The sequence below is a fragment of the Musa acuminata genome, chromosome BXJ2-6 (assembly GCF_036884655.1).
Source record: "Musa acuminata AAA Group cultivar baxijiao chromosome BXJ2-6, Cavendish_Baxijiao_AAA, whole genome shotgun sequence".
Classification (NCBI taxonomy): domain Eukaryota; kingdom Viridiplantae; phylum Streptophyta; class Magnoliopsida; order Zingiberales; family Musaceae; genus Musa; species Musa acuminata.
Genome location: NC_088343.1, coordinates 12,924,238 through 12,944,261, shown reverse-complemented (window position 1 = coordinate 12,944,261; position 20,024 = coordinate 12,924,238). Strand labels below are relative to the sequence as shown.

Below are 20,024 nucleotides of genomic sequence, written 5' to 3'. Positions count from 1 at the left end.
GTGATGTGGTTTCCATGGCATTGTGATCAGACAAAAATACGAAGAAATAAAACAAAATAAAAATTATACGATGATATTTATATGACATATCTCCAGTCTCCACTCTCACACTGCGGGTTTCGTGAGCGGCGTCGTCAAGTAGCAGAGCTCGGTGGGAGAATGGATTGGAACTTGAAACGATGTGATCGATATGATGCGGGCGCCTTTAATGCTTTCGAGACCCTGTTTGCTGCAGGCTCGGCAGCTACTGCTCCCGTACAGATGATGAAAGGGCATGCGGAGTTCGCAGTCGCAAGTCCAATTTCGAACGTCATCTGAGGCTCATCTTCGACTGCAGCAACAAGAGCTTGGACTCTTCGTTGTGATCGATCAGGTTGGCATCTGATCTCCGGTCGTCTCTCGCTCTCCTTCCTGTGTAATCTGTTTGGTTTTGTGCGTGTCAGTAGAAGGGAAAGGAATTAGAATATTTTACACAGCCACTGAGATGCATGCAAATTGCCATGCCACATGTTCGACGAAATGCCTCAGAGAAAGACGCTACCTCCGTCACTTCAATTCCATCATCCGTGCTTCGTTGGAAAAGGGTGTCCCCAATAAAGCGCTCTCCCAATTCAAGGTCTTCCTCCTATCGACGCCCTTTCGGCCCGACCGCTGGACATTTGCTCTTATCCTCTCGGCATGCCTCCGGTCATCCAACCTCGACACCGCAATGGAAGCTCACGCTAGAGTCGTAAAGCATGGCATCATGACTGGATCCTCCATAGCTGCTCCGCTGTTTCACTTGTATCTGAAGCATGACCGTGTAGCCGAAGCGCTACTGCTGCTCGATGAGATGTTGGATGAGAAGGTTGATGCTGTGCATGGGAATTTAGTGATCGTCAAGCTCCTGAAGAGCGGAGAGTTCGACAGGGCAAACCGGGTGTTCAAGAAAATGCCGGTCAAGGACTTGGTTTCTTGGAACTCCATGATCGCAGGGTGTGTGCAGAACTCACGTCCGAAAGAGGCCATGAGCTTCTTCGACCGGATGATGGGCTCCGGGTTCGAACCCGATGGTTTCTCGTTCTCATCGGTGCTTTCGGCGTGCGCTCGCGTCGGTGCTCGTGGGTACGGCGAAAGAGTGCACCGATTGATGCTGGAGAAGAGGATTCAGCTTAATTTTATACTCTGCTCGGCTTTGATCGACATGTACGCAAAATGCGGAAACATCGATGCGGCTGAGGCAGTTTTCAACAGCATTGCAAGGGATAATGTTTCCATTTGGAATTCGATGATCACCGGGATGGCAATCCACGGGCACGGATCTGATGCCGTCGCATTGTTCTCTCGGATGGAGAGTGAGGGCTTGGCACCCGATGGAGTGACGTTCCTGGCGCTGCTGACAGCGTGCAGCCATGCCGGCATGGTTGAAGAGGCTCGTAAACACTTCAGGATGATGACACAAGTGCACGGAATCGAACCAGGAATCGAGCATTACGGTGCAATTGTGGACGCCACAGCTCGAGCTGGGCTGTTGGACCAAGCCTACGAGACGATACGAGGAATGGCTGTAGAGCCTGATGGCATCATATGGAGGATACTGCTGAGCGCTTGCAAGAGGCACCACCGGCCCGACCTAGGTGAAGTGGCAATCAATCACATGGCAAGCCGCGGAAGCGGAGACTATGTGCTGCTTTCGAGCATCTACTCGTCGGCGAGAAGATGGAATCGTGCTGCGCAAGTGTGGGATTCCATGAAGGCGAACAAAGTCCGGAAGAAACGAGGGATGAGCTGGGCGGAAGTAGGGGGAAACGTGCACCAGTTCAAAGCTGGAGATCGATCGCATCCCGAAACGCATGATATCTACAGAGTCTTGGATAGCTTGGCGAAGAGAGCAAAGATGGAGGGTTTCCTGCCGCTGACGGAGCTCGTGTCCATGGACGTCTTGGAGGAGGAAAGGGAAGAGAATCTCAATGTCCACAGTGAGAAGGTAGCTGTCGCTTACTGTGTGCTCAAAACTGGCCCTGGCACAGAGATCAGGGTGTCGAAGAATCTCCAGACATGCGAGGACTGCCATGAATGGATGAAGGTGGTCTCGAAGGTGCTGTCCCGTGTGATCTTAGTTAGAGATAGAATTCGCTTTCACAAGTTCGAGAAAGGTGCTTGTTCCTGCAACGACTATTGGTAGTGTTGCAGTCTGCGGCCGATCGATCTCCGAGAAAGATAATATTTTCTTGCTGCCTGGAACCGAAAGCAAAACCTTCGTGATGAATTCAACAGGATCTCATATGATGCTGCTACATCTTTGATTCTGAATTCAGAGGAAGAAGCCAGCCTTTTAAAACATAAGCTAGACTTGTTGCATTGGAAGCATTTGCCACAGAAGAAGTTCGTAACAGAGACCTAGAACATTGGTGGCGGCGCCGGGAGACCATCGGATGTCGCGGCCAAGACAGAGCTGGAGGAGGCGTTGGCGTTGCTGCGTGCAAGGTGGCAGAGCTGGCGGAGCTTGGTGGGGACGTACCAGATGGAGAGGCGGGGGTGGGCGTTGAAGACGGCGTCGATGTCCCAACCATGCCTCGCCGAGATGGCCACCAGGGGCTTGTAACAGGCTTGCCTCCAGGCTCCCACGTTCTCGCCCCGCTCCTTGAAGGCTCTCCGCAGCGCGTTGGACGCCTCCTCGTCGAGGCAGTGGAGAGCGTAGCAGTGCACGTAGTGCCTCATCTTTGGCTTGTTGATGTAGCTGGCCCCGACCTTCTTGGCATATCGGAAGACTTGGTTGGTCACCTGTTATGTTCAAGCAAATTAACAGATCACATGTGGTTTCCGATGGGCTGATGAACATAATCCGTATCGGTTATTTGCCGGTGGTAATTTTCGTCCAAGAGGGGGAACGGTGGCTGGCACGAATCTCGACGTGCTCGAGAGGACGTACGCTTTCGTGGCGCTGGACCAGACGCCCGCTCTTTGCTGTACCGTGTCGGACGGCGACCGGGGGTACAGCCCTGAGCAGTGGTCAAGTCGATATCCAACCCCCGACAAGACAAGTCGTCCTACGGTAGATATCAAACAAGAGGGTCCCGACGCGTGGTACGGTCAACGGTAAGACCAACATGGCGGCCCCACACATGGCATTGCCCGACTAAGGCTCACGAGACGGGGGGGCGGCACGGTGGTGCTACGTGGAGGGAGGGGGGCTTACCTTGGTGGGGCACTTGTGGCCGTGCTCGCGGGCGAGGGCCTGCACCTGGAGGAGGAAGTGGCGGCACTGGTCGTAGAGGTGGAAGAGGTAGTCCAAACCGTTCTTCTTGGCGCGCGCCACCTCCCCCGGCTCCGTCACGATGAACGGGTGCTCCCGCTGCCGCTCCGCCCGCCGGCTCTTCTCCGACGTCTCCGAGCCGGACCCCCAGTCGTCGTTCTCGTCGTCGTCGTCGTCTTCGTCTTCCTCGTCTCCCTCTTGGAACGACCTCCTTTTATTGCTCTTCTTGTTGTGGCCGTTGCTCTTGTGCTTCTTCGAGCTCCGCTGTTGCCTGCCGTTGCTGTCCTTCTTAGCCACCCCCGCGGCTGCCTCTCCGCCGCTCCCTGCTGCTTCCTTGTCGTGCTGCACCGGCTCCTCTGACAGCCCTATTAAGCTTCCGGGGTCACGAAGGACACGCAGGAGAGAAAACGTGTATCCAAGATATCGTTCTTGAAGCCTCAGCAAGGTAATTTGTGGTTGGGCAGACCTAAAGATAGCTAAGCTTAACGTGCTGCGATGTGAAGCGAGCAGAACGGCGCACCTTCTTGGGAGAGAGCGTCGAGGGCGTTGTTGTTGCCGTGGAGATGGTCGCTTGGGAGGAGGAGGCGGCGACGCGGGTCGCCGTCGCCGTTGTCGTCGTGGCGGTGGTGGCGGAGGAGCCGGGAGTCGACGAGGCGGCGGCGCTCGGCGCGGAGGGCCGCCTTGATGCCGTAGCGCTCGCCGAGGAGGAGATCCCACCGGAAGAGGTGCGCGAGGGTCGCCATCATGTCGTCCACCTCCGCCTCCGTCATCCCCACCAGCGTCGACGCCGTGAACCCCAGCTCCCCGATCCGCGCCACCGTCGCGTACCGCACCCCGTACCCCGAGAACACCTCTTCCAGTTCCCGAGGCCGCTGCTCCTCTACCTGCGCCGCCGCCATTGGCGGCTGAGGAGGCGGAGGCGGCGGCGGGGGAAGTGGCTGGAGGAGCCGACACGGGTGAGGCGGTGCCTCTCGCGGCTCCCACTTGTAGACGTTGGCCGAGAAGGCGTCGCCCGGGTCCATCGGCTTGCCTCCTGTCGGTGTTCTTCCTATCTTTCGTGTCATCCTTTCTCCGGCTCTTCGTAGCTTCCTTTATAGCGAGGCAACGTAGGAGATGGGAGCAAATTTACATGCTTACCCTCACCGAACCGCTTTTTACCTTTGTTTCGCCAACATATATCACTGTCCTCTCTTCATGTGTAATAATCCTTTGAAGTCTACAGCTAATCAAACTCCAAAGTGAAGTCAACACACACAATAAAGTTAATTTACTTAGCAAGAAAATTAATCTTAAAAAAGGTCATTATGTTTATCGCAAGAAGTTTCCGAGAATAAATAGAACCTTATCTAATATGCTTAATTAATTAGAATTAAACAGCGTCGAGTCCTACGAAGGATGCCCTGCAAAACATATACTTTGGAGTTCACATCACCAACATTGGATGGACTGATTTGATGGACGCAGGACCTACATTATAGGAGAGAACCCAAACTTGCAAAGCTATGATGAAACTGAGGATGACTCAATTCTGGGTTTTGGCTCTCTTAGCAAGAAAGAGGAAAAATAGTTTCATGTTCTGAAGTCCGGAATTAATTTGCTGAGTATTTAATATTAGGGTAAATTTCCGAATTTTTTTTATTTTTTTCGAGAAACGTTCTTTATTTTTATTTTTTTAAATAATATATTTCTTTTTACCTAATAAATAAGAATTTAATATGTTAATTATATTTTTAGTAATATAAAATATATTATAATATAATATGTTTTTGATATTGATGAAAATATTGGACTGTAATATGAGAATACTATAATTGAAGTGGTTTATATATCCTATGGATAAAAAAAAAGAGAGAAATGGAGAAATAGATTTGTAAAAAAAGAGAGAATATTGTTTTGAGAATTAAAAAAAAAGAAAAAGAAAAATTGCTATTAATGTTATATAAGAAATTATTTTCTGTAGTAACAATTCAAGAAGTCCCTAAGGCCTCATGAGCGGCAGGTGGAGAGAGGAGGGGGGAGATGCCAAATGACGTAAAGATCACACATCCAATCCATCTCTTTAAGACCATGGTCTTTTGTGTCTGACTGATTCCTGCTCTGAAATTTTTGACCATTGACCACTCCGCAGGGTCCAAAACACTGTCCTGAGGTTGAAGCCACTCGACTACTCCATGGCCATAAAATATACGGGGAGGGGGGGGGAGGGGGAGGCATGGTGGAGTTGTTGGGGGGCGGGGGATTTGCTGCTCCTCAGAGGGGAGGGGCTCAAATCGAAAGTGGCGGGAGGAGCACGTGAAATGATGAGCTGCCACCATCATCGCCGTCGGTGGTAAACGACAACCATGCACCTGTGGTGGCTTTGAGGAGGTACGACGACGTCCAGCTTCCCTCGTGTGGCGAACCAAAGAATATGATCTCTCTCTTTAGCTGCTGTTTCATAAAGACTGCAGTTTTATGTGCTTTGAAATGCTGCGTGTCAGGCTATTTTTTGTACTCCTTTTGCTCCCATTATCTATTTCTTTTGATTTCTTCCTCTTTCTCTCTCTCTCTCTCTCTCTCTCTCTCTCTCGTGGTTATGCTTGGGTTAGCTTTCTGCTAGAACAAGAGCTTTGATCCAGAGGGAAGCAATTCACAGAGCGCCTGCAATTTGGGCTGCAGCATTTGACCGAGCCATGGACAGAGCACCTGCAAACCATCTGAGGAAGAGTACCATGAAAACCCTTCCACTAATCTCTTCTGTTCGTTATTGGCGTACGAAATTGTTGGATTGACAACAGTGATCAAGAACATGATTAGAAAAGAAGATTCAAACGAGTTGTTTATTCTGATCAGGATTTTGCAACCAAGCTCCAAAAGAAAGCGGACAACAGGGGAGAATTGTAGAGAGAGAGAGAGAGAGAGAGGGAGGAGGCACTTACAACGAGAATAGAGCTGAGAAAGGCTGCCCAATGTACTTGGCCACAGTCTTCTGTTTTGTCTCATCCTCCATTAAATCTTTACACAACAGCTTCCTGTTTCGGGGCGCAGAAGAGATCAGTGTGAGAAATGAGGCATAAAAGCTTCACACTGTTTGCGTAGATAGATATAAAGAACATGTCGTCTTCGGGTACGTCGACGAGGCGGACAACCGAGGGGGATCGGCCACAGTGAACAGAGCCGATGCACGCCGACGTACGCCATGGATGGAGGTGGCGCTGGAGTAGCTACAGTAGATTTTTACGTACGTGTACAGTGTACAGGAGGAGAGGAGGGGTAGCCAATCTCCGCCACGACGTCGAATCATCCCCTCATGCGTCTTGTTGCCGTCGGCAAAACCTTGATCCCCGGCTTCCGCTTTATTGTACGGCACGCTTTGAACAGTCACCATCACGTCTTGTATTTACAGATCTGATGCGGGGTTTGGGGTCTGAAAAGATAAACAGGACGAATCATTGGCGGTAGCAACAAAAAAGTTTTCTTCTTTCTTGGATTTACGCATCATAAAACAACAAGATTAAGCTCTCTATGATCACAAAGCATCCACCTGTTGTGTTCGGATCAACGATGAACTTTAAGCTCAAGTATCACAGAGTAGAAAGACTGTTTTATAGTTTAATCGAGCTTAGGTTTTCCTCTGATGCTTTCATGTGCTGCTCTCAAAGGAAGACAAAGTAAGTAGAGTGAACTCGTAATCTAAAAGAATTCATGGCGTAAACAGGAAAAGTAAAGGAGCAGAAAAGAGATAAGCAGCAGGAGAGATTAGTGTGGCAGCCAAGCTTCCACGTTCCCATGCACTTCACAATTGGCCTGCGATCGCCACACTTCTATTACCTTCTCTCTTATCCCCTCGTCTCATGTAACGAGAGAGAGAGAGAGAGAGAGAGAGAGAGAGAGATATGACCCTTCAAGCAGTGGCAGGGCTGAGATCCACCATCGCGGCTTCGCGGGGGACCAATCCACCCAGCCATCCAGGCCTGCGCGGCCCCGCCGACCGCTACGCCCTCCGGTCAGCCGCCTACTCTCCCTCCCTGCACCTCCTGCTGCCGCCACCGAGCCGATGCCCCGCCACGGCGCCGAGGTTCTCCATGCGCATGGTGTCCAAGCAGGCCTACATCTGCCGCGACTGCGGGTTTCCCTTCCTTCCTTCTGTTGCCTCGGTTCTCTCTATAACGTTGATGGCTAACATACTCGTCTGCTTCGGTGCTTTCCATGACAATGTACTTGCAGCTATATCTACAATGACAGGACGCCATTTGAGAAGCTGCCTGATAAGTACTTCTGTCCCGGCGAGTTCAACATTTTCATCAGCACATTCAATTAGCGCCTGCAAACAGAGTTCATTCATTAAACCGAGTTCAGTAATCATCAAAATGCTTGCTCAAGGAATTTTCTACCACCTGCAGTTTGTGGTGCCCCTAAAAGAAGATTCAGGCCTTACGAACCAGCCGTAGCCAAGAACTCTAATGACACCGACGTCCGTCAAGCAAGGAAGGCACAGATCAAGAGAGATGAAGCTATCGGGTAACTTTCTACAACAACAAGCTGAATCTATTGTACCACCTAATTAGAGATGAGCAAAGATCCTGTAGATTTGTCATCCTCCTGACTGTGTTCTGCAGGCGAGCATTACCTGTTGCTGTTGTGCTTGGAGTTGCAGGATTGCCTGGTCTTTACTTCTATCTCAACAATGTCTACTAGTCTGTTTATGCAGGAGCAGCTCCTAGTTTGAGCCAGAAGCAATTCACTGGAGAACTCCCGAACCTCTTTTTCCTGGTCCAATTAGAGGTCCTGTGTTATCGAATCTCTTTACCTGCACAAATGGTCAAAAGCATTGTGCTTCTACATTTAAGATTTTGTTTGTCAAAACAGTGAGATAAGGAAGTGATGGTAATAGTTGTTTTGTAAAGGCAAAACTGTTCAGATGCAGCCATGAATCAGTATATATTGGTATGTCCAGCTTACAATATAGCAGCAGTCTTTGGAATGAATGAGATATGAAGCAAAATTATTTGATGCAACACTCTTTCTGGTCAGTGATACAGTGAAAGTATACCTTCCCAGGAATTATAGATGCACACTATGTTCATTGGCTTTTATTGGCTTCAACAAACACTATGTTCAGACATGGTAGATGCATGCAGTGGAAACTGTAGCTGAAGAAAGCATGAGACTAGCTGTAGCATCAAGATTCAACAGCAGCATGATACAGAAAGCAACAATGCAGGACCAGAAGAGAGAAAGCTGTGAGAAAAATAGGAGTAATTTGTCTTCACCAAATGACATACAAGTTGCTTTGATAATTCAACTACACATGTATATGATGGATAAGCAAAGAACTCTGATTGGAACTCATGCAGTAACAAAATTTTGTTTTGATTGATACAATACCTAGCTATAAGTTGCTTTAAGTGATACAACAAGTATTTTTCTGAAATCAAAATAAATATAAGACAAGTGGCATAGCATCACTTGGCTATTTTATGCACCCATTCATCATCTTGAATTTTATTGGCACATGATGAGCACTTAGCATAGTTCAGCAGTCTTTTCATGGTTCAAATATGAGTTGCCTTGGTAACAGAGTTGATGATTGTTGACTGTGAAACTGAAGTGTCTCCATTAATATACAAATAAAAGCATCTCAGAGAAATTAGTTCTTCAAACAAATGGTCTATTTATCTTCACTTTTCCCCTTCACTTCTCTCTAAAAACCCTCTGTTTCTATTTTTCTACCTAGTTGCTTCTGCTACATCAGATCTGTTGGACATCACTGTATATCACGGATAGGTACAAGCCCATTAACTGCAGATTCGAATACAGGGTGTTTTGCAACTGATATGTGTTTTACCATCACAGCAAAGGAGAACTGCAACTTTCTGCGGTTGAGGATGTTTGGTTGCAAATTGAAAAGACCCAAGCAAGCAAGATCACTGGGCCATATCAGAATTATCAATTTGAGACCTTTCTAAAAATGAAAAAGAATAATACAATAAGCTAAATTAGGACAATGTGACAGTGAGCAAATTGAAAATGATATAGGCAAGTGAGAGGAATAGGAAAAGGCTCTGAAGAAAAGTTGTTTGAAATTTGCTTTGCGCTAAAGTTTTCATAATGAGCAAGGCAAACTAAATCAAATAGAAAGTGACTAGGATCAAAAGAACTTCTGTTTTATTCATTCCTCTCTGATTTAGTAGCATAAATGCACTTGCAATGCAAATTGGCATGCCCAGAATGCTTGGATCAACAGCTAATCAATTGAAATTTCAACCAGTTACTGGGCTAGGGCAGATATGTACCCAGTGAGATGGATAGCAAGATAATGGACAGAAATGAGAGATGTACTTTCTAATGCATTTTTATGCCTTCATGAACATATCCTTGAATATACTACGATAAGAATGATGTGGTATCCTTCTGTTCATCTGATTGCAATTAGGAGTGTGTAGTTGAACAAAAAGTAATCTTGCACATAATGCAATAGATTCTCTCTAGTCTGTTTAGGATTGCTCATCATCAAATATCTAGACAACAACTAGGTGTCCACATCAAATATCACTATTGTTTTCTATAACATGTACATTAGCATTGAGGAAAACATCGACTTGTTCCCTTGCTCATTTTTCCAATTGATGTATCTTGTTATGTTGGTTCAAACATTACAGCATATAAAGATACTTATGTTTTTTAATGTTTTAACTCAAACATGGCAGTTTATAAAGATTCATGGAAGCTAAAGTGATAGCATTATGTTCTCCGTTGCACATTGCATCATCATGAAATCTGACTCACGAAATCAAATTTAAACAGGCTTTCAACAGAAACGAAATCAACACCCGATAGCTTTCTGTGAAAAAGAAAAAGAATCCAAAACCTCCAACGAAAACCCTGGATTCCAAAAGTGTACCAGGGATAAGAAGACCACGACATCGAAATCTCTCGACGCCTCAAAAAGATGCTTCTTTGGATATCGATCGACGAAAAGATTGCACCTTTTTTGGAATTCTGAAGCACGAATCCGGTGGTTGAGGAATTCCGTCGAACAGGTGGTGCTGATTCATGGAACCGACCATGAGACCCAACCGCACGGGCCTCCTGGTGTCTGGTGTGGAGGGACGCCTTGTTTGCTGCTCCTTCCTGCAACAGCTGCCGGCGGTGGTGGTGAAGAAGCTGAAGAGGAGATCGGAAAGATGAAGAGGCGTTGAGCAGCACTGGAGAGTTGGATAAAATCTTGGAGCTCTATTAGTGGAAAAGATTTTGCTGTGCATGCCCATAATAGATAAGATATTATTATTTTTATAATTTTTCATTATTTTACAATCTTTTTTATTTTTAAATTATTTTATTTTATAAATAAATATAAATATCTTTCTCTTCCTTTTTTTTTAAACATAAACATAAACATTTTCACCATGAAAATAAACATAAACATAAATATCTTTCTCATTTGATAAATTTTTACTAAAAGGATTCAAAACTTTTTTCAACAAATCTTTGAAAGTGACAACTAATTTTAATTGTTGATAATAGGATTATGATTTCAAATCCATGTTTTCACCATTATTATTATTTTATTTGTTCACTGACAAGAATCATGAAAGCTTGAGATGGTTAGAAATAAGCACGTAACGAAATAAACTATATGGTGTAAAACCAAATAAAAATGTTGTACTATGTAAATATTTTTAATTAAACACCGAGTGAAATGAAAAGGATAGATTGTGTTGGGAAAAATATGTTAAAGCGGAATATTCTTTTAACTCTTTGTATATCAAAATGAGTTCCTCATCAAAATATCAATTTGATATTCAAATGAAAATATCAACCAATATAGCATAAAATAATAGAGCAAATAATTAATCACACAGTGAGACCAAATCTTTTTAATGTGGAAAACTTAATGTGAGAAAAACTACGGGACCGTAGTCCACATCAAACTTCCACTATCAATAATAGTGATAACAGGTTTACAGTAAATCTTCTCTAGAAGAACTAGAGGATCACAATAACATCAAGGACATACATCTTGGCTTTAGTATATCATCATATAGAATGGATCTCTTCAAAAGAGAATTCTAGGTCTCACAAAATGAATATAACAGGAAAGTACATCAGAGAGGGTAAATTGTAGATCAACACTGTTAGGATTGTAGAGTTTACTGTAAGAATTCTCCACATAAAATTTGGGTCAAATCTGACAACGTTTGACTACCAATCGTCAAGCAAAAAAACTCAGAATCCTAATATTTCTCTCTATTTCTATCTGTGCGCTGTCGTTCGCTGCTCTCACATGCACGCTCACCTGCAATATTTTTTTTTCTCACCTTTTGCCCTTTCTCTCTCTTTCTTTTTAATTTCTTTCATTTGAGCTCAAACGTCCCAATTTGTCCAAGCCCACATATGGGCTGGACCCAATAATTCTTTCCTTCCAGCTCATATGATGGGTTGTATCAAGCCCGCTCTTTGCCTACATGCTTCAAGCTTCTCCTTAGGCAAAGACTTTGTCAACATATCTGATCCATTCTCATTAGAATACACTTTTTCCAATTGTAATTCTTTCAACTCAAGCACATCACGAATCCAGTGATATCTCACATCAATATGCTTGGATCTAAAATGGTATGTTGAATTCTTGGAGAGGTGAATGACATTCTGACTATCACAATAAACAATATATCCTTCCTGTTTCAAGCTCAATTCCTATAGAAACTTTTTCATCAATAAAGCTTCCTTGCAGGCTTTAGTAATTGCTATGTATTCTACTTCTGTGGTTGATATAGCAACATAATTCTGTAACTTTGATTGCCAAGAGACTACTCCTCCTGCAAATGTCATCAAGAATCCTGAAGTGGACTTCCTAGAATCAGTATCACCTGCCATGTCTGCATCTGTGTAATCTTCTAACACAGGTTCATCACTGTCAAAACATAAACATAACCTAGAAGTACCTCTAAGATATCTTAATATCTATTTCACTATTGCCCAATGTTCTTTTCCAGGATTAGAGAGAAATCGACTAACAACTCCAACTACATGAGCTATATCTGGCCTAGTATAAACCATAGCATACATCAAACTGCCTACTGCAAATGAGTAAGGCACTTTGGACATTTTTTCTTTTTCTTTCTCACTTGTAGGATATTATTTCGAACTAAGCTTGAAATGACCTGCAAGTGGAGAACAAACTGCTTTGGCTTTACTCTTGTTGAATCTTTCAAGAACCTTTTCAATGTAAGTCTCCTGAGATAGCCAAATCTTTCTTTTCTTCCTATCACGAAGAATCTTCATGCCAAGTATTTGTTTCACCGATCCCAAGTCTTTCATGGCAAAAGACTTACTTAGCTCTCTTTTAAGCTTTCCAATTTTTCCAACATCATGGCCAACAATCAGCATATCATCAACATATAGCAGTAAAATAATAAAATCATCATATGAAAATTTCTTCATAAACACACAATGATCAGATGTGGTTCTATCATACCCTTGGCTCATCATAAAGGAATCAAATTTCTTGTACCACTATCTAGGTGCCTGTTTGAGTCCATATAAGCTTTTCTTAAGCTTACACACAAGATTTTCTTTTCCCTTGACTTTGAAACCTTCTGGTTGCTCCATATAAATTTCTTCTTCCAAATCACCATGAAGAAATGCTGTTTTTACATCAAGTTGCTCAACTTCTAAATTCAAGCGGGCATCTAAACCAAGAACAACTCGGATAGAGGACATTTTCATAACTGGAGAAAATATTTCTTCAAAGTCAATACCTTTCATTTCATTTGACTGAATCCTTTCACAACTAGTCGTGCCTTGTATCTTTGTTGTGAGCTATTGTTTTCAGTCTTCAATTTGTAAACCCACTTATTCTTGAGAGCTTTCTTCTCTTTTGGTAATTTTACCAAATCATAGGTGTAGTTCTCAAGCAAGGATCTCATCTCTTCTTGCATGACTTTAACCCACTCATTCTTATTCTCATGTAGAATAGCTTCTTGGTAAGTTTCTGGCTCTCCCCCGTCAGTAAGCATAACATACTCATGTTGAGGATATCTAGTAGATGGTTGTCACTCTCTAGTGGATCTTCTCAATGGAATCTCAACTAGTAGTGGAGGTGCTATTCAGTTGGTTCAGTATCATCAACTATAGGTGTATCATCACTGGTATTCTCACCACAATCTTCTTGTTCATCTCCCCCATGATCATCATGAACTACAGGTGAAGGAACTGGACCCAAACTCCAAGGAATATAAACAGAGATTTCTAGCTTCTCAATATTATCACCATCATCAAACAATTGGTCTTCAAGAAATACAATATCTCTGCTTCTAATAATCTTCTTGTTCACTGGATCCCATAATCTGTACCCAAACTCTTCATGACCATATCCCAAGAAGATACATGCTTTTGCCTTATTATCAAGCTTGGACCTCTCATCTTTGGGAATATGAACAAATGCTTTATACCCAAAGACTCTCAAATGATTATAAGATATATCTTTTCCTCTCCATACTCTCTCTAGAATATCACCTTTCAGAGGAACTGATGGAGAAAGATTTATCAGATCAACTATAGTTCTCATAGCCTCCCCCCAAAATGACTTTGGTAACTTAGCGTGGGAAAGCATACACCTGATCCTTTCTTCAATGGTTCTGTTCATCCTTTCTGCCACACCGTTCTGTTGAAGAGTTTTAGGAACTGTTTTCTCAAGCCTGATATCATGGAACCTGCAATAATTCTCAAAAGGACCCCTGTACTCGCCACCATTATATGATCGAATACACTTTAGTTTTCTGCCAGTTTCTCTTTCAACACTGACATGAAACTCCTTAAAAACATCGAGTACCTGGTCTTTAGATTTCAAAGCAAAAGCCCATATTTTTCTAGAATAGTCATCGATAAAAGTAACAAAATAAAGAGCACCTCAAAGAGTTCTAGTTTGCATAGTATAAACATCAGTATGAACTAAATCAATAACATCTGATCTTCTAGATGATGGATATGTCTGAAATGCAACTCTGTGTTTTTCCAGCTAAGCAATGATCACAAGATTTAAGATATGTTCCTTGCAACTCTGGTAAGAACTGCTTTCTAGCAAGAGTTTGAAGTCCCTTCTCGATGATATGTCCAAGCCTCTTATGTCAAATATCTATACTTTTACCTTTTCGAATTGCATTAATCTCTCCTTTGTGTAGCTTAGCTTCCATGACATAAAAAGAGTTAATCTTCTTTCCTTTTGCCACAATTAGAGAACCTTTAGTGAGTTTCCATTTGCTTTCACCAAAATAGTGTGCAAAACCCTCATCATCAAGTCTACCTGCGGATATCAAGTTAAGACGAATATCTGGAACATGCCTTACATCTTTGAGTATCAATTTGCTCTTAATACTGGTCTCCAAGCAAATATCTCCAATACCCACAATCTTAGATATACCATTGTTTCCCATTCTGACAATTACCAAAACCACCAATAGTGTAAGATCTAAAGAAATCACCATGAGAAGTAACATGAAATGAAGCACCAGAGTCAATTACCCAATTACTGTCCTGAGCTACAAGGCTAACACAACCTTCATCACAAACAATAGTGATATTACCTTCAGCAACAACTGTATTGGTTTCTTTCTCATTTTTCTTTATTTCATTCTGTTCTCGCTTCCAAAACCTATACTCTTTCTTCATGTGACCTGGCCTGTTACAGTGAAAACATTTGATATCTCTTCTAGACTTAGATCTTCCTCTATAACCATGTGGATTTCTGCTATGACTTCTTCCACGTCTTTCTTGTTTTTCAGTAACAAATGCCCCAGAAGTAGATTCACTCTATTTTTTCTTTTTAACATCTTCATTTAGCAAACTGTCTTTAACCATATCTATAGTTAGAGTCCCCTCTAGCGTGGAGTACAAATTGTCACCACATATATTTCCCAACTTTCTGGTAAAGAGCTGAGAAGTAGTAATCCTTGCATCTCATCATCTATATTCATTTTCATAGCAACCAACTTGTTTGCAAGACTCTGAAATAGACTTATATACTCAATAATATTACCACAATCTTTATACTTCAAATTTACAAGCCTTCTGAGGAGAGAAATTCTATTTCCCACTGTCCTTTTCGCAAAGAGATTTTTTAACCTTTGCCAAACAACATCAGCTCTGGTTTCATCTGAAATATGCTCATGCAAGTTTATATCCATCCATCTTCTAATATAGGCAATGACTTTTCTATGTTGAACTTCCCATTCTTCATCGTCCATAGTAGAAGGTTTATCTTTAACCTTGATAGGCTTATACAAATCTTTGCAATACAGCAAATCTTCCATCAGATGCCTCCAAGTGGAATAATTTGATGAGTTCAATTTAATCATACCATTTGACTGCTCCATTTCAATCACACAAGAAAAACTAGCACAAAACAACCTGTTGCTTTAATACCACTTGTTGGGAAAAACTAATTAAAACGAAATATTCTTTTCCAATAGAACAAATAATCAATCACATAGTGAGACCAAATCTTTTTAACATGAATTACCCAATGTGAGAAAAACCACGGGATCGTAGTCCACCTCAAACTTCTACTATCAATAATAGTGATAACAGGTTTACAGTAAATCTTCTCTAGAAGAACTAGAGGATCACAATAACATCAAGGACATAGATCTTGGCTTTAGCATATCATCATATAGGATGGATCTCCTCAAAAGAGAATTCTAGATCTCACAAAATAAATATAGCAGGAAAGTACCATAGAGAGGATAAAGTATAGATCAACACTGTTAGGATTGTAGGGTTTACTGTAAGAATTCTCCACATAAAATCTGGGCCAAATCTAACAGTGTTTGGCTATCGATCGTCAAGCAGAAAAACTCAAAATGCTAATATTTTTATCTCTATTTCTCTTTGTGCGCCGCCGCTCGCTGCACGCTGCACTCGCTCACATGCACGCTCACCTGCAATCTTTCTTTTTTCCTCACCTTTTGCCCTTTTTCTCTCTCTCTCTCTCTCTCTCTAATTTCTTTCATTTGGGTTCAAATGACGCAATTTGTCCAAGCTCGGGCTGAACCCAACAAATTGTATAGGGCACAATTTGGTAGCATGTCAACTATTACCTGACTGCAGTCATCTCAGCGCCAATGAAAAGTTTTGTTGGGAAATCATGGGGGGCGACATCATATGCGTAGCGGAAGAACAAGAAAACAAAAATCCCCGATTCCCAAAAAGATGTTCGTCGTCGTGCGAAGATTTACGCAAAAATCCGTAAAACACAAAACTGCGTATAGAGATTGTGTTACCTAGGGAGATCGTATATCCCTGTTTCCTTGCAGATCCTTAGGAGAGGGTGAAGGAGGTCAAGCGTCCTCCTCTCTAGCGGTGATCCACACAGCAGGGTTGCGACGACGCTCCTCAAAACTTCAGGCCTACTCTGAGGTGGAGAGGGAGAGGAGAATAGGAAGGACAAGCAAAGACTATAGCCTATGAGGCTGTGAATCCTTCCTATTTATAGAGATCCCGTGTCAAACCCTAATGGGTCCTTCCCTAGTGGGTATTGGATCTGCATCCAATAAGACAAGGGCTCCGTCGGATATCTCATATCCGAACCTCTACTCATCGCAATGCCTATCATATGTGTGTGACCCTCTAGGCCCAATATCGAGCTGGCCGTGAGTCATACCTGTCAGAACTCCTTCTAACTCAGTGAATTATTATCTCTGTAATAATTCACTCGACTCATCGACTACGGACGTACTAGGCCACTACGCCGTAGTCCCCAGACGATACAGGGGAATCCAATCCATTGGACCTGTTTGTCCTCAGTTACCATGTACCTATAGTCCCTCATCCATCTAATATCCCAGAGACCGTATATCGAGCATGGTGCTGTCAGACCCATACGGTTTCTACTCAAGTCTCGCTCTAATCGGATTCTCCCAGAGAACTCTTTCTCTCTCAACCCGAATGACCCTGGCCAGGGATTTGTCTGAGCAAGAACACATGGGATATTCCTCTCATGATGCCGAGAGTGGATGATCCTCTGTCGACACTCAATAGCCCTCGTAAGGTCGACTACCACTCCCAATGACCAGTTGTACTAGATCTGGGACAGCCAAACCTATAAGTCTGGCATCAAAGAGTGGAGCACTCATACAGGACATCCTTGGTGTCTCAAGTCTAAGGACTAGATACACCACTAGGACTACGGAATCGCTGTCTGACAATAAGGCATCATCAACCATCCAGCATTCCGTAAGCGGATCAATCAGTGAACTCATTCTCCAATGAGCACCTGTACTGTATCCCTAGTGTCCCTACACGAGCAGCTATGAGACCAGCTGCATCCATCATATGGACGGGTATACAGCACACCAGTCTATCTGGTTATCACGATGTCCCTCTCGAGTAACCTATGACCGGGATTACTTAGGATATGTGTTTAAAGGTGAATCGATCTCATTATCGTGATTTCATCACGATCCGATTCTCATTGCACAAATCCAAGGACATCACAATATATATATGTATTTATGCAATAGTTATAAAGTGATATACGCCAAAATATAATAAGCAAAAAGATTCTGTATCAAGTCACACGTGCCATCACTCACGTGATTGGCTTGCTGGGCACCTATGACTAGCAATCTCCCACTTGACCTAAAGCCAATCACCTATGTGTATGATCCCCATCAGACTCCTGTGACGCTCAAAGACAATCTGAGACAACGACTTTGTCAGTGGATCTGCAATGTTATCTTCGGATGGAACTCTTTCCACTACTACATCTCCTCGGGTTACGATCTCTCTGATAAGCTAGAACCTCCTCAGAACACTTCTGATGAGACTCGGGTTCCCTTATTTGAGTAATCGCCCCATAGTTGTCGCAATATAAGGAAGTCGACTTCTCGCTATTCGGAACGACTCCCAAATCTGTGATGAACATCTTCACCCAGACTCCCTCCTTTGCTGCATCTGATGCAGCAATGTACTCCGCCTCTGTGGTCGAGTCAGCAGTGGTATCTTGCTTGGAACTCTTCCAGCACACTGCTCCTCCATTCAAGGTGTACACATATCCTGAATTCGACTTGCTATCATCGACATCAGACTGAAAACTTGAGTCAGTGTAGCCTTCAACCTTAAGGCTTTTACCTCCATATACTAGTAAAAGATCCTTAGTCCTTCTCAAGTACTTAAGGATACACTTTACTACTTTCCAGTGCTTCAAGCCTGGATCCGCCTGATACCAGCTCGTGACACTCAGAGCATGCGCTATATCAGGCCTAGTACATAGCATGGCATACATGATAGACCCTATTGCTGAGGCATAAGGTATCATATCCATGTTCGCCCTTTCTTCTGGAGTCTTTGGGGACATAATCGTAGAAAGCGATATCCCATGTCTCATCGGTATGAGACCTCTCTTGGAATTTTCCATGCCAAACCTTTTGACAATAGTTTCTATGTACCTGGACTGGGACAAGCCAAGCATCCTCTTGGATCTATCTCTATAGATTCTAATCCCCAAAATATAGGATGCTTCCCCTAAGTCCTTCATGGAGAAGTGTCTAGATAACCAAGCCTTTACTATGGATAGCATTCCTATGTCATTCCCAATGATGAGGATGTCATCCACATATAACACCAAAAAGGTGATAGCGCTCCCACTTACCTTTCTGTATACACAAGGCTCATCTTCGTTCTTAACGAAGTCATAAGATCTGATTGCCTCATCAAATCTTATGTTCCAACTTCGGGAAGTTTGCTTTAGTCCATAAATGGATCTAAGCAACCTACACACCTTATCTGGGCAGTTCTTGGACACGAATCCCTTATGTTGCATCATATACACCTCCTCCTCGAGGTTCCCGTTGAGGAATGCGGTTTTCACATCCATCTGCCAGATCTCATAATCATAGTGTGCTGCAATAGCCAATAGAATTCTGATGGATTTTAGCATTGCTACGGGTGAGAAAGTTTCGTCGTAGTCAACACCTTGCCTTTGACGATACCCCTTAGCCACTAGCCTTGCTTTATAGGTCTCTACCTTTCCATCTACTCCGATCTTTTTCTTAAAGATCCACTTGCAACCGATGGGTACAATACCTTCGGGCGCATCAACTAGGTTCCAAACCTTATTGGAGTACATAGAATTCATCTCAGAATTCATAGCTTCTTTCCACTTCCCGGAGTCTATACTCATAATAGCCTCCTCGTAGGTCTGAGGATCAATATCCTCTACATCCTCTGCTCTAATATGTCCCACATATCTCTCATGAGGATGGGATACTCTATCAGACCTGCGTAAAGTTGATACTTGTGTATTAGGTACCTGAACAGACTCGGGCTGTAGAGTGGTGCTTGAGCTTGGTTCTCCAACCTCGCTCAATTCTATCATTCTCCCACTGTCTCCGTCAAGAATGTGTTCCTTCTCAAGGAACACTGCTCTCTTAGCTACAAAGACCTTTTGGTCCTCGAGATGATAGAAATAATACCCACAAGTTTCCTTGGGGTATCCCACAAATTTGCATCGCTCTGTCCTTGATTCTAACTTATCGGGGTTGTGTCTTCTAACATGGGCAGGGCAGCCCCAAATCTTAACAACCTTAAGATCAGGCTTCTTCCCTTTCCATATCTCATATGGTGTAGACACTACCGACTTAGTTGGAACTCTGTTCAGAAGGTAAGCTACGGTTTCTAGGGCATATCCCCAGAATGAGATGGGTAGGTCAGCGAAACTCATCATGGACCGTACCATATCTAATAATGTACGATTTCTCCTTTCAGAGACACCATTGAGTTGAGGTGTATAAGGAAGTGTCCATTGGGATAA

General features: G+C 43.4%; 3 protein-coding genes across 6 annotated transcripts; 2 read left to right on the top strand and 1 right to left on the bottom strand.

Annotated features, from left to right (window-relative positions):
• The first annotated feature begins 4 nt into the window (after positions 1-4).
• LOC135614955 (pentatricopeptide repeat-containing protein At5g50990-like) lies at positions 5-2,792 on the top strand. 3 transcript variants are annotated; one of them, XM_065112855.1, is made up of 2 exons: positions 5-373; positions 529-2,792. In XM_065112855.1, the coding sequence occupies exon 2, from the start codon at positions 710-712 to the stop codon at positions 2,162-2,164; it is 1,455 nt and encodes a 484-aa protein (XP_064968927.1). In that variant the 5' UTR covers positions 5-373; positions 529-709; the 3' UTR covers positions 2,165-2,792. The 3 variants fall into 3 exon arrangements, with proteins under 3 accessions (XP_064968927.1, XP_064968926.1, XP_064968925.1); XM_065112854.1 differs by having other exon boundaries at positions 447-2,792; XM_065112853.1 differs by having other exon boundaries at positions 444-2,792.
• Positions 2,227-4,350, bottom strand: LOC135614956 (floricaula/leafy homolog). The gene is made up of 3 exons (XM_065112856.1): positions 3,756-4,350; positions 3,179-3,600; positions 2,227-2,763 (listed from the first exon to the last, which is right to left on the bottom strand). Exons 1-3 carry the CDS (start codon positions 4,297-4,299, stop codon positions 2,380-2,382), a joined length of 1,350 nt encoding a protein of 449 aa, XP_064968928.1. The 5' UTR covers positions 4,300-4,350; the 3' UTR covers positions 2,227-2,379.
• A 2,760-nt stretch (positions 4,351-7,110) lies between these two features.
• LOC103987973 (uncharacterized) lies at positions 7,111-8,232 on the top strand. Of its 2 annotated transcripts, none has more exons than XM_065112860.1 (4): positions 7,111-7,343; positions 7,442-7,482; positions 7,618-7,735; positions 7,834-8,232. In XM_065112860.1, exons 1-4 carry the CDS (start codon positions 7,111-7,113, stop codon positions 7,910-7,912), a joined length of 471 nt encoding a protein of 156 aa, XP_064968932.1. In that variant the 3' UTR covers positions 7,913-8,232. The 2 variants fall into 2 exon arrangements, with proteins under 2 accessions (XP_064968932.1, XP_064968931.1); XM_065112859.1 differs by having other exon boundaries at positions 7,442-7,500.
• The last annotated feature ends 11,792 nt before the right edge of the window (positions 8,233-20,024 follow it).

Coding starts and splice junctions, on each gene's coding strand:
- LOC135614955 (XM_065112854.1), top strand. CDS start 485: ATGCATGCAAATTGCCATGCCACATGTTCGACGAAATGCCTCAGAGAA.
- LOC135614956 (XM_065112856.1), bottom strand. CDS start 4,299: ATGACACGAAAGATAGGAAGAACACCGACAGGAGGCAAGCCGATGGAC. Junction 3,601..3,755: donor CGACGCTCTCTCCCAAGAAG/GTGCGCCGTTCT, acceptor GAAGCTTAATAG/GGCTGTCAGAGGAGCCGGTG. Junction 2,764..3,178: donor GCCACAAGTGCCCCACCAAG/GTAAGCCCCCCT, acceptor TGAACATAACAG/GTGACCAACCAAGTCTTCCG.
- LOC103987973 (XM_065112859.1), top strand. CDS start 7,111: ATGACCCTTCAAGCAGTGGCAGGGCTGAGATCCACCATCGCGGCTTCG. Junction 7,501..7,617: donor TGATAAGTACTTCTGTCCCG/GCGAGTTCAACA, acceptor TACCACCTGCAG/TTTGTGGTGCCCCTAAAAGA. Junction 7,736..7,833: donor AAGAGAGATGAAGCTATCGG/GTAACTTTCTAC, acceptor TGTGTTCTGCAG/GCGAGCATTACCTGTTGCTG.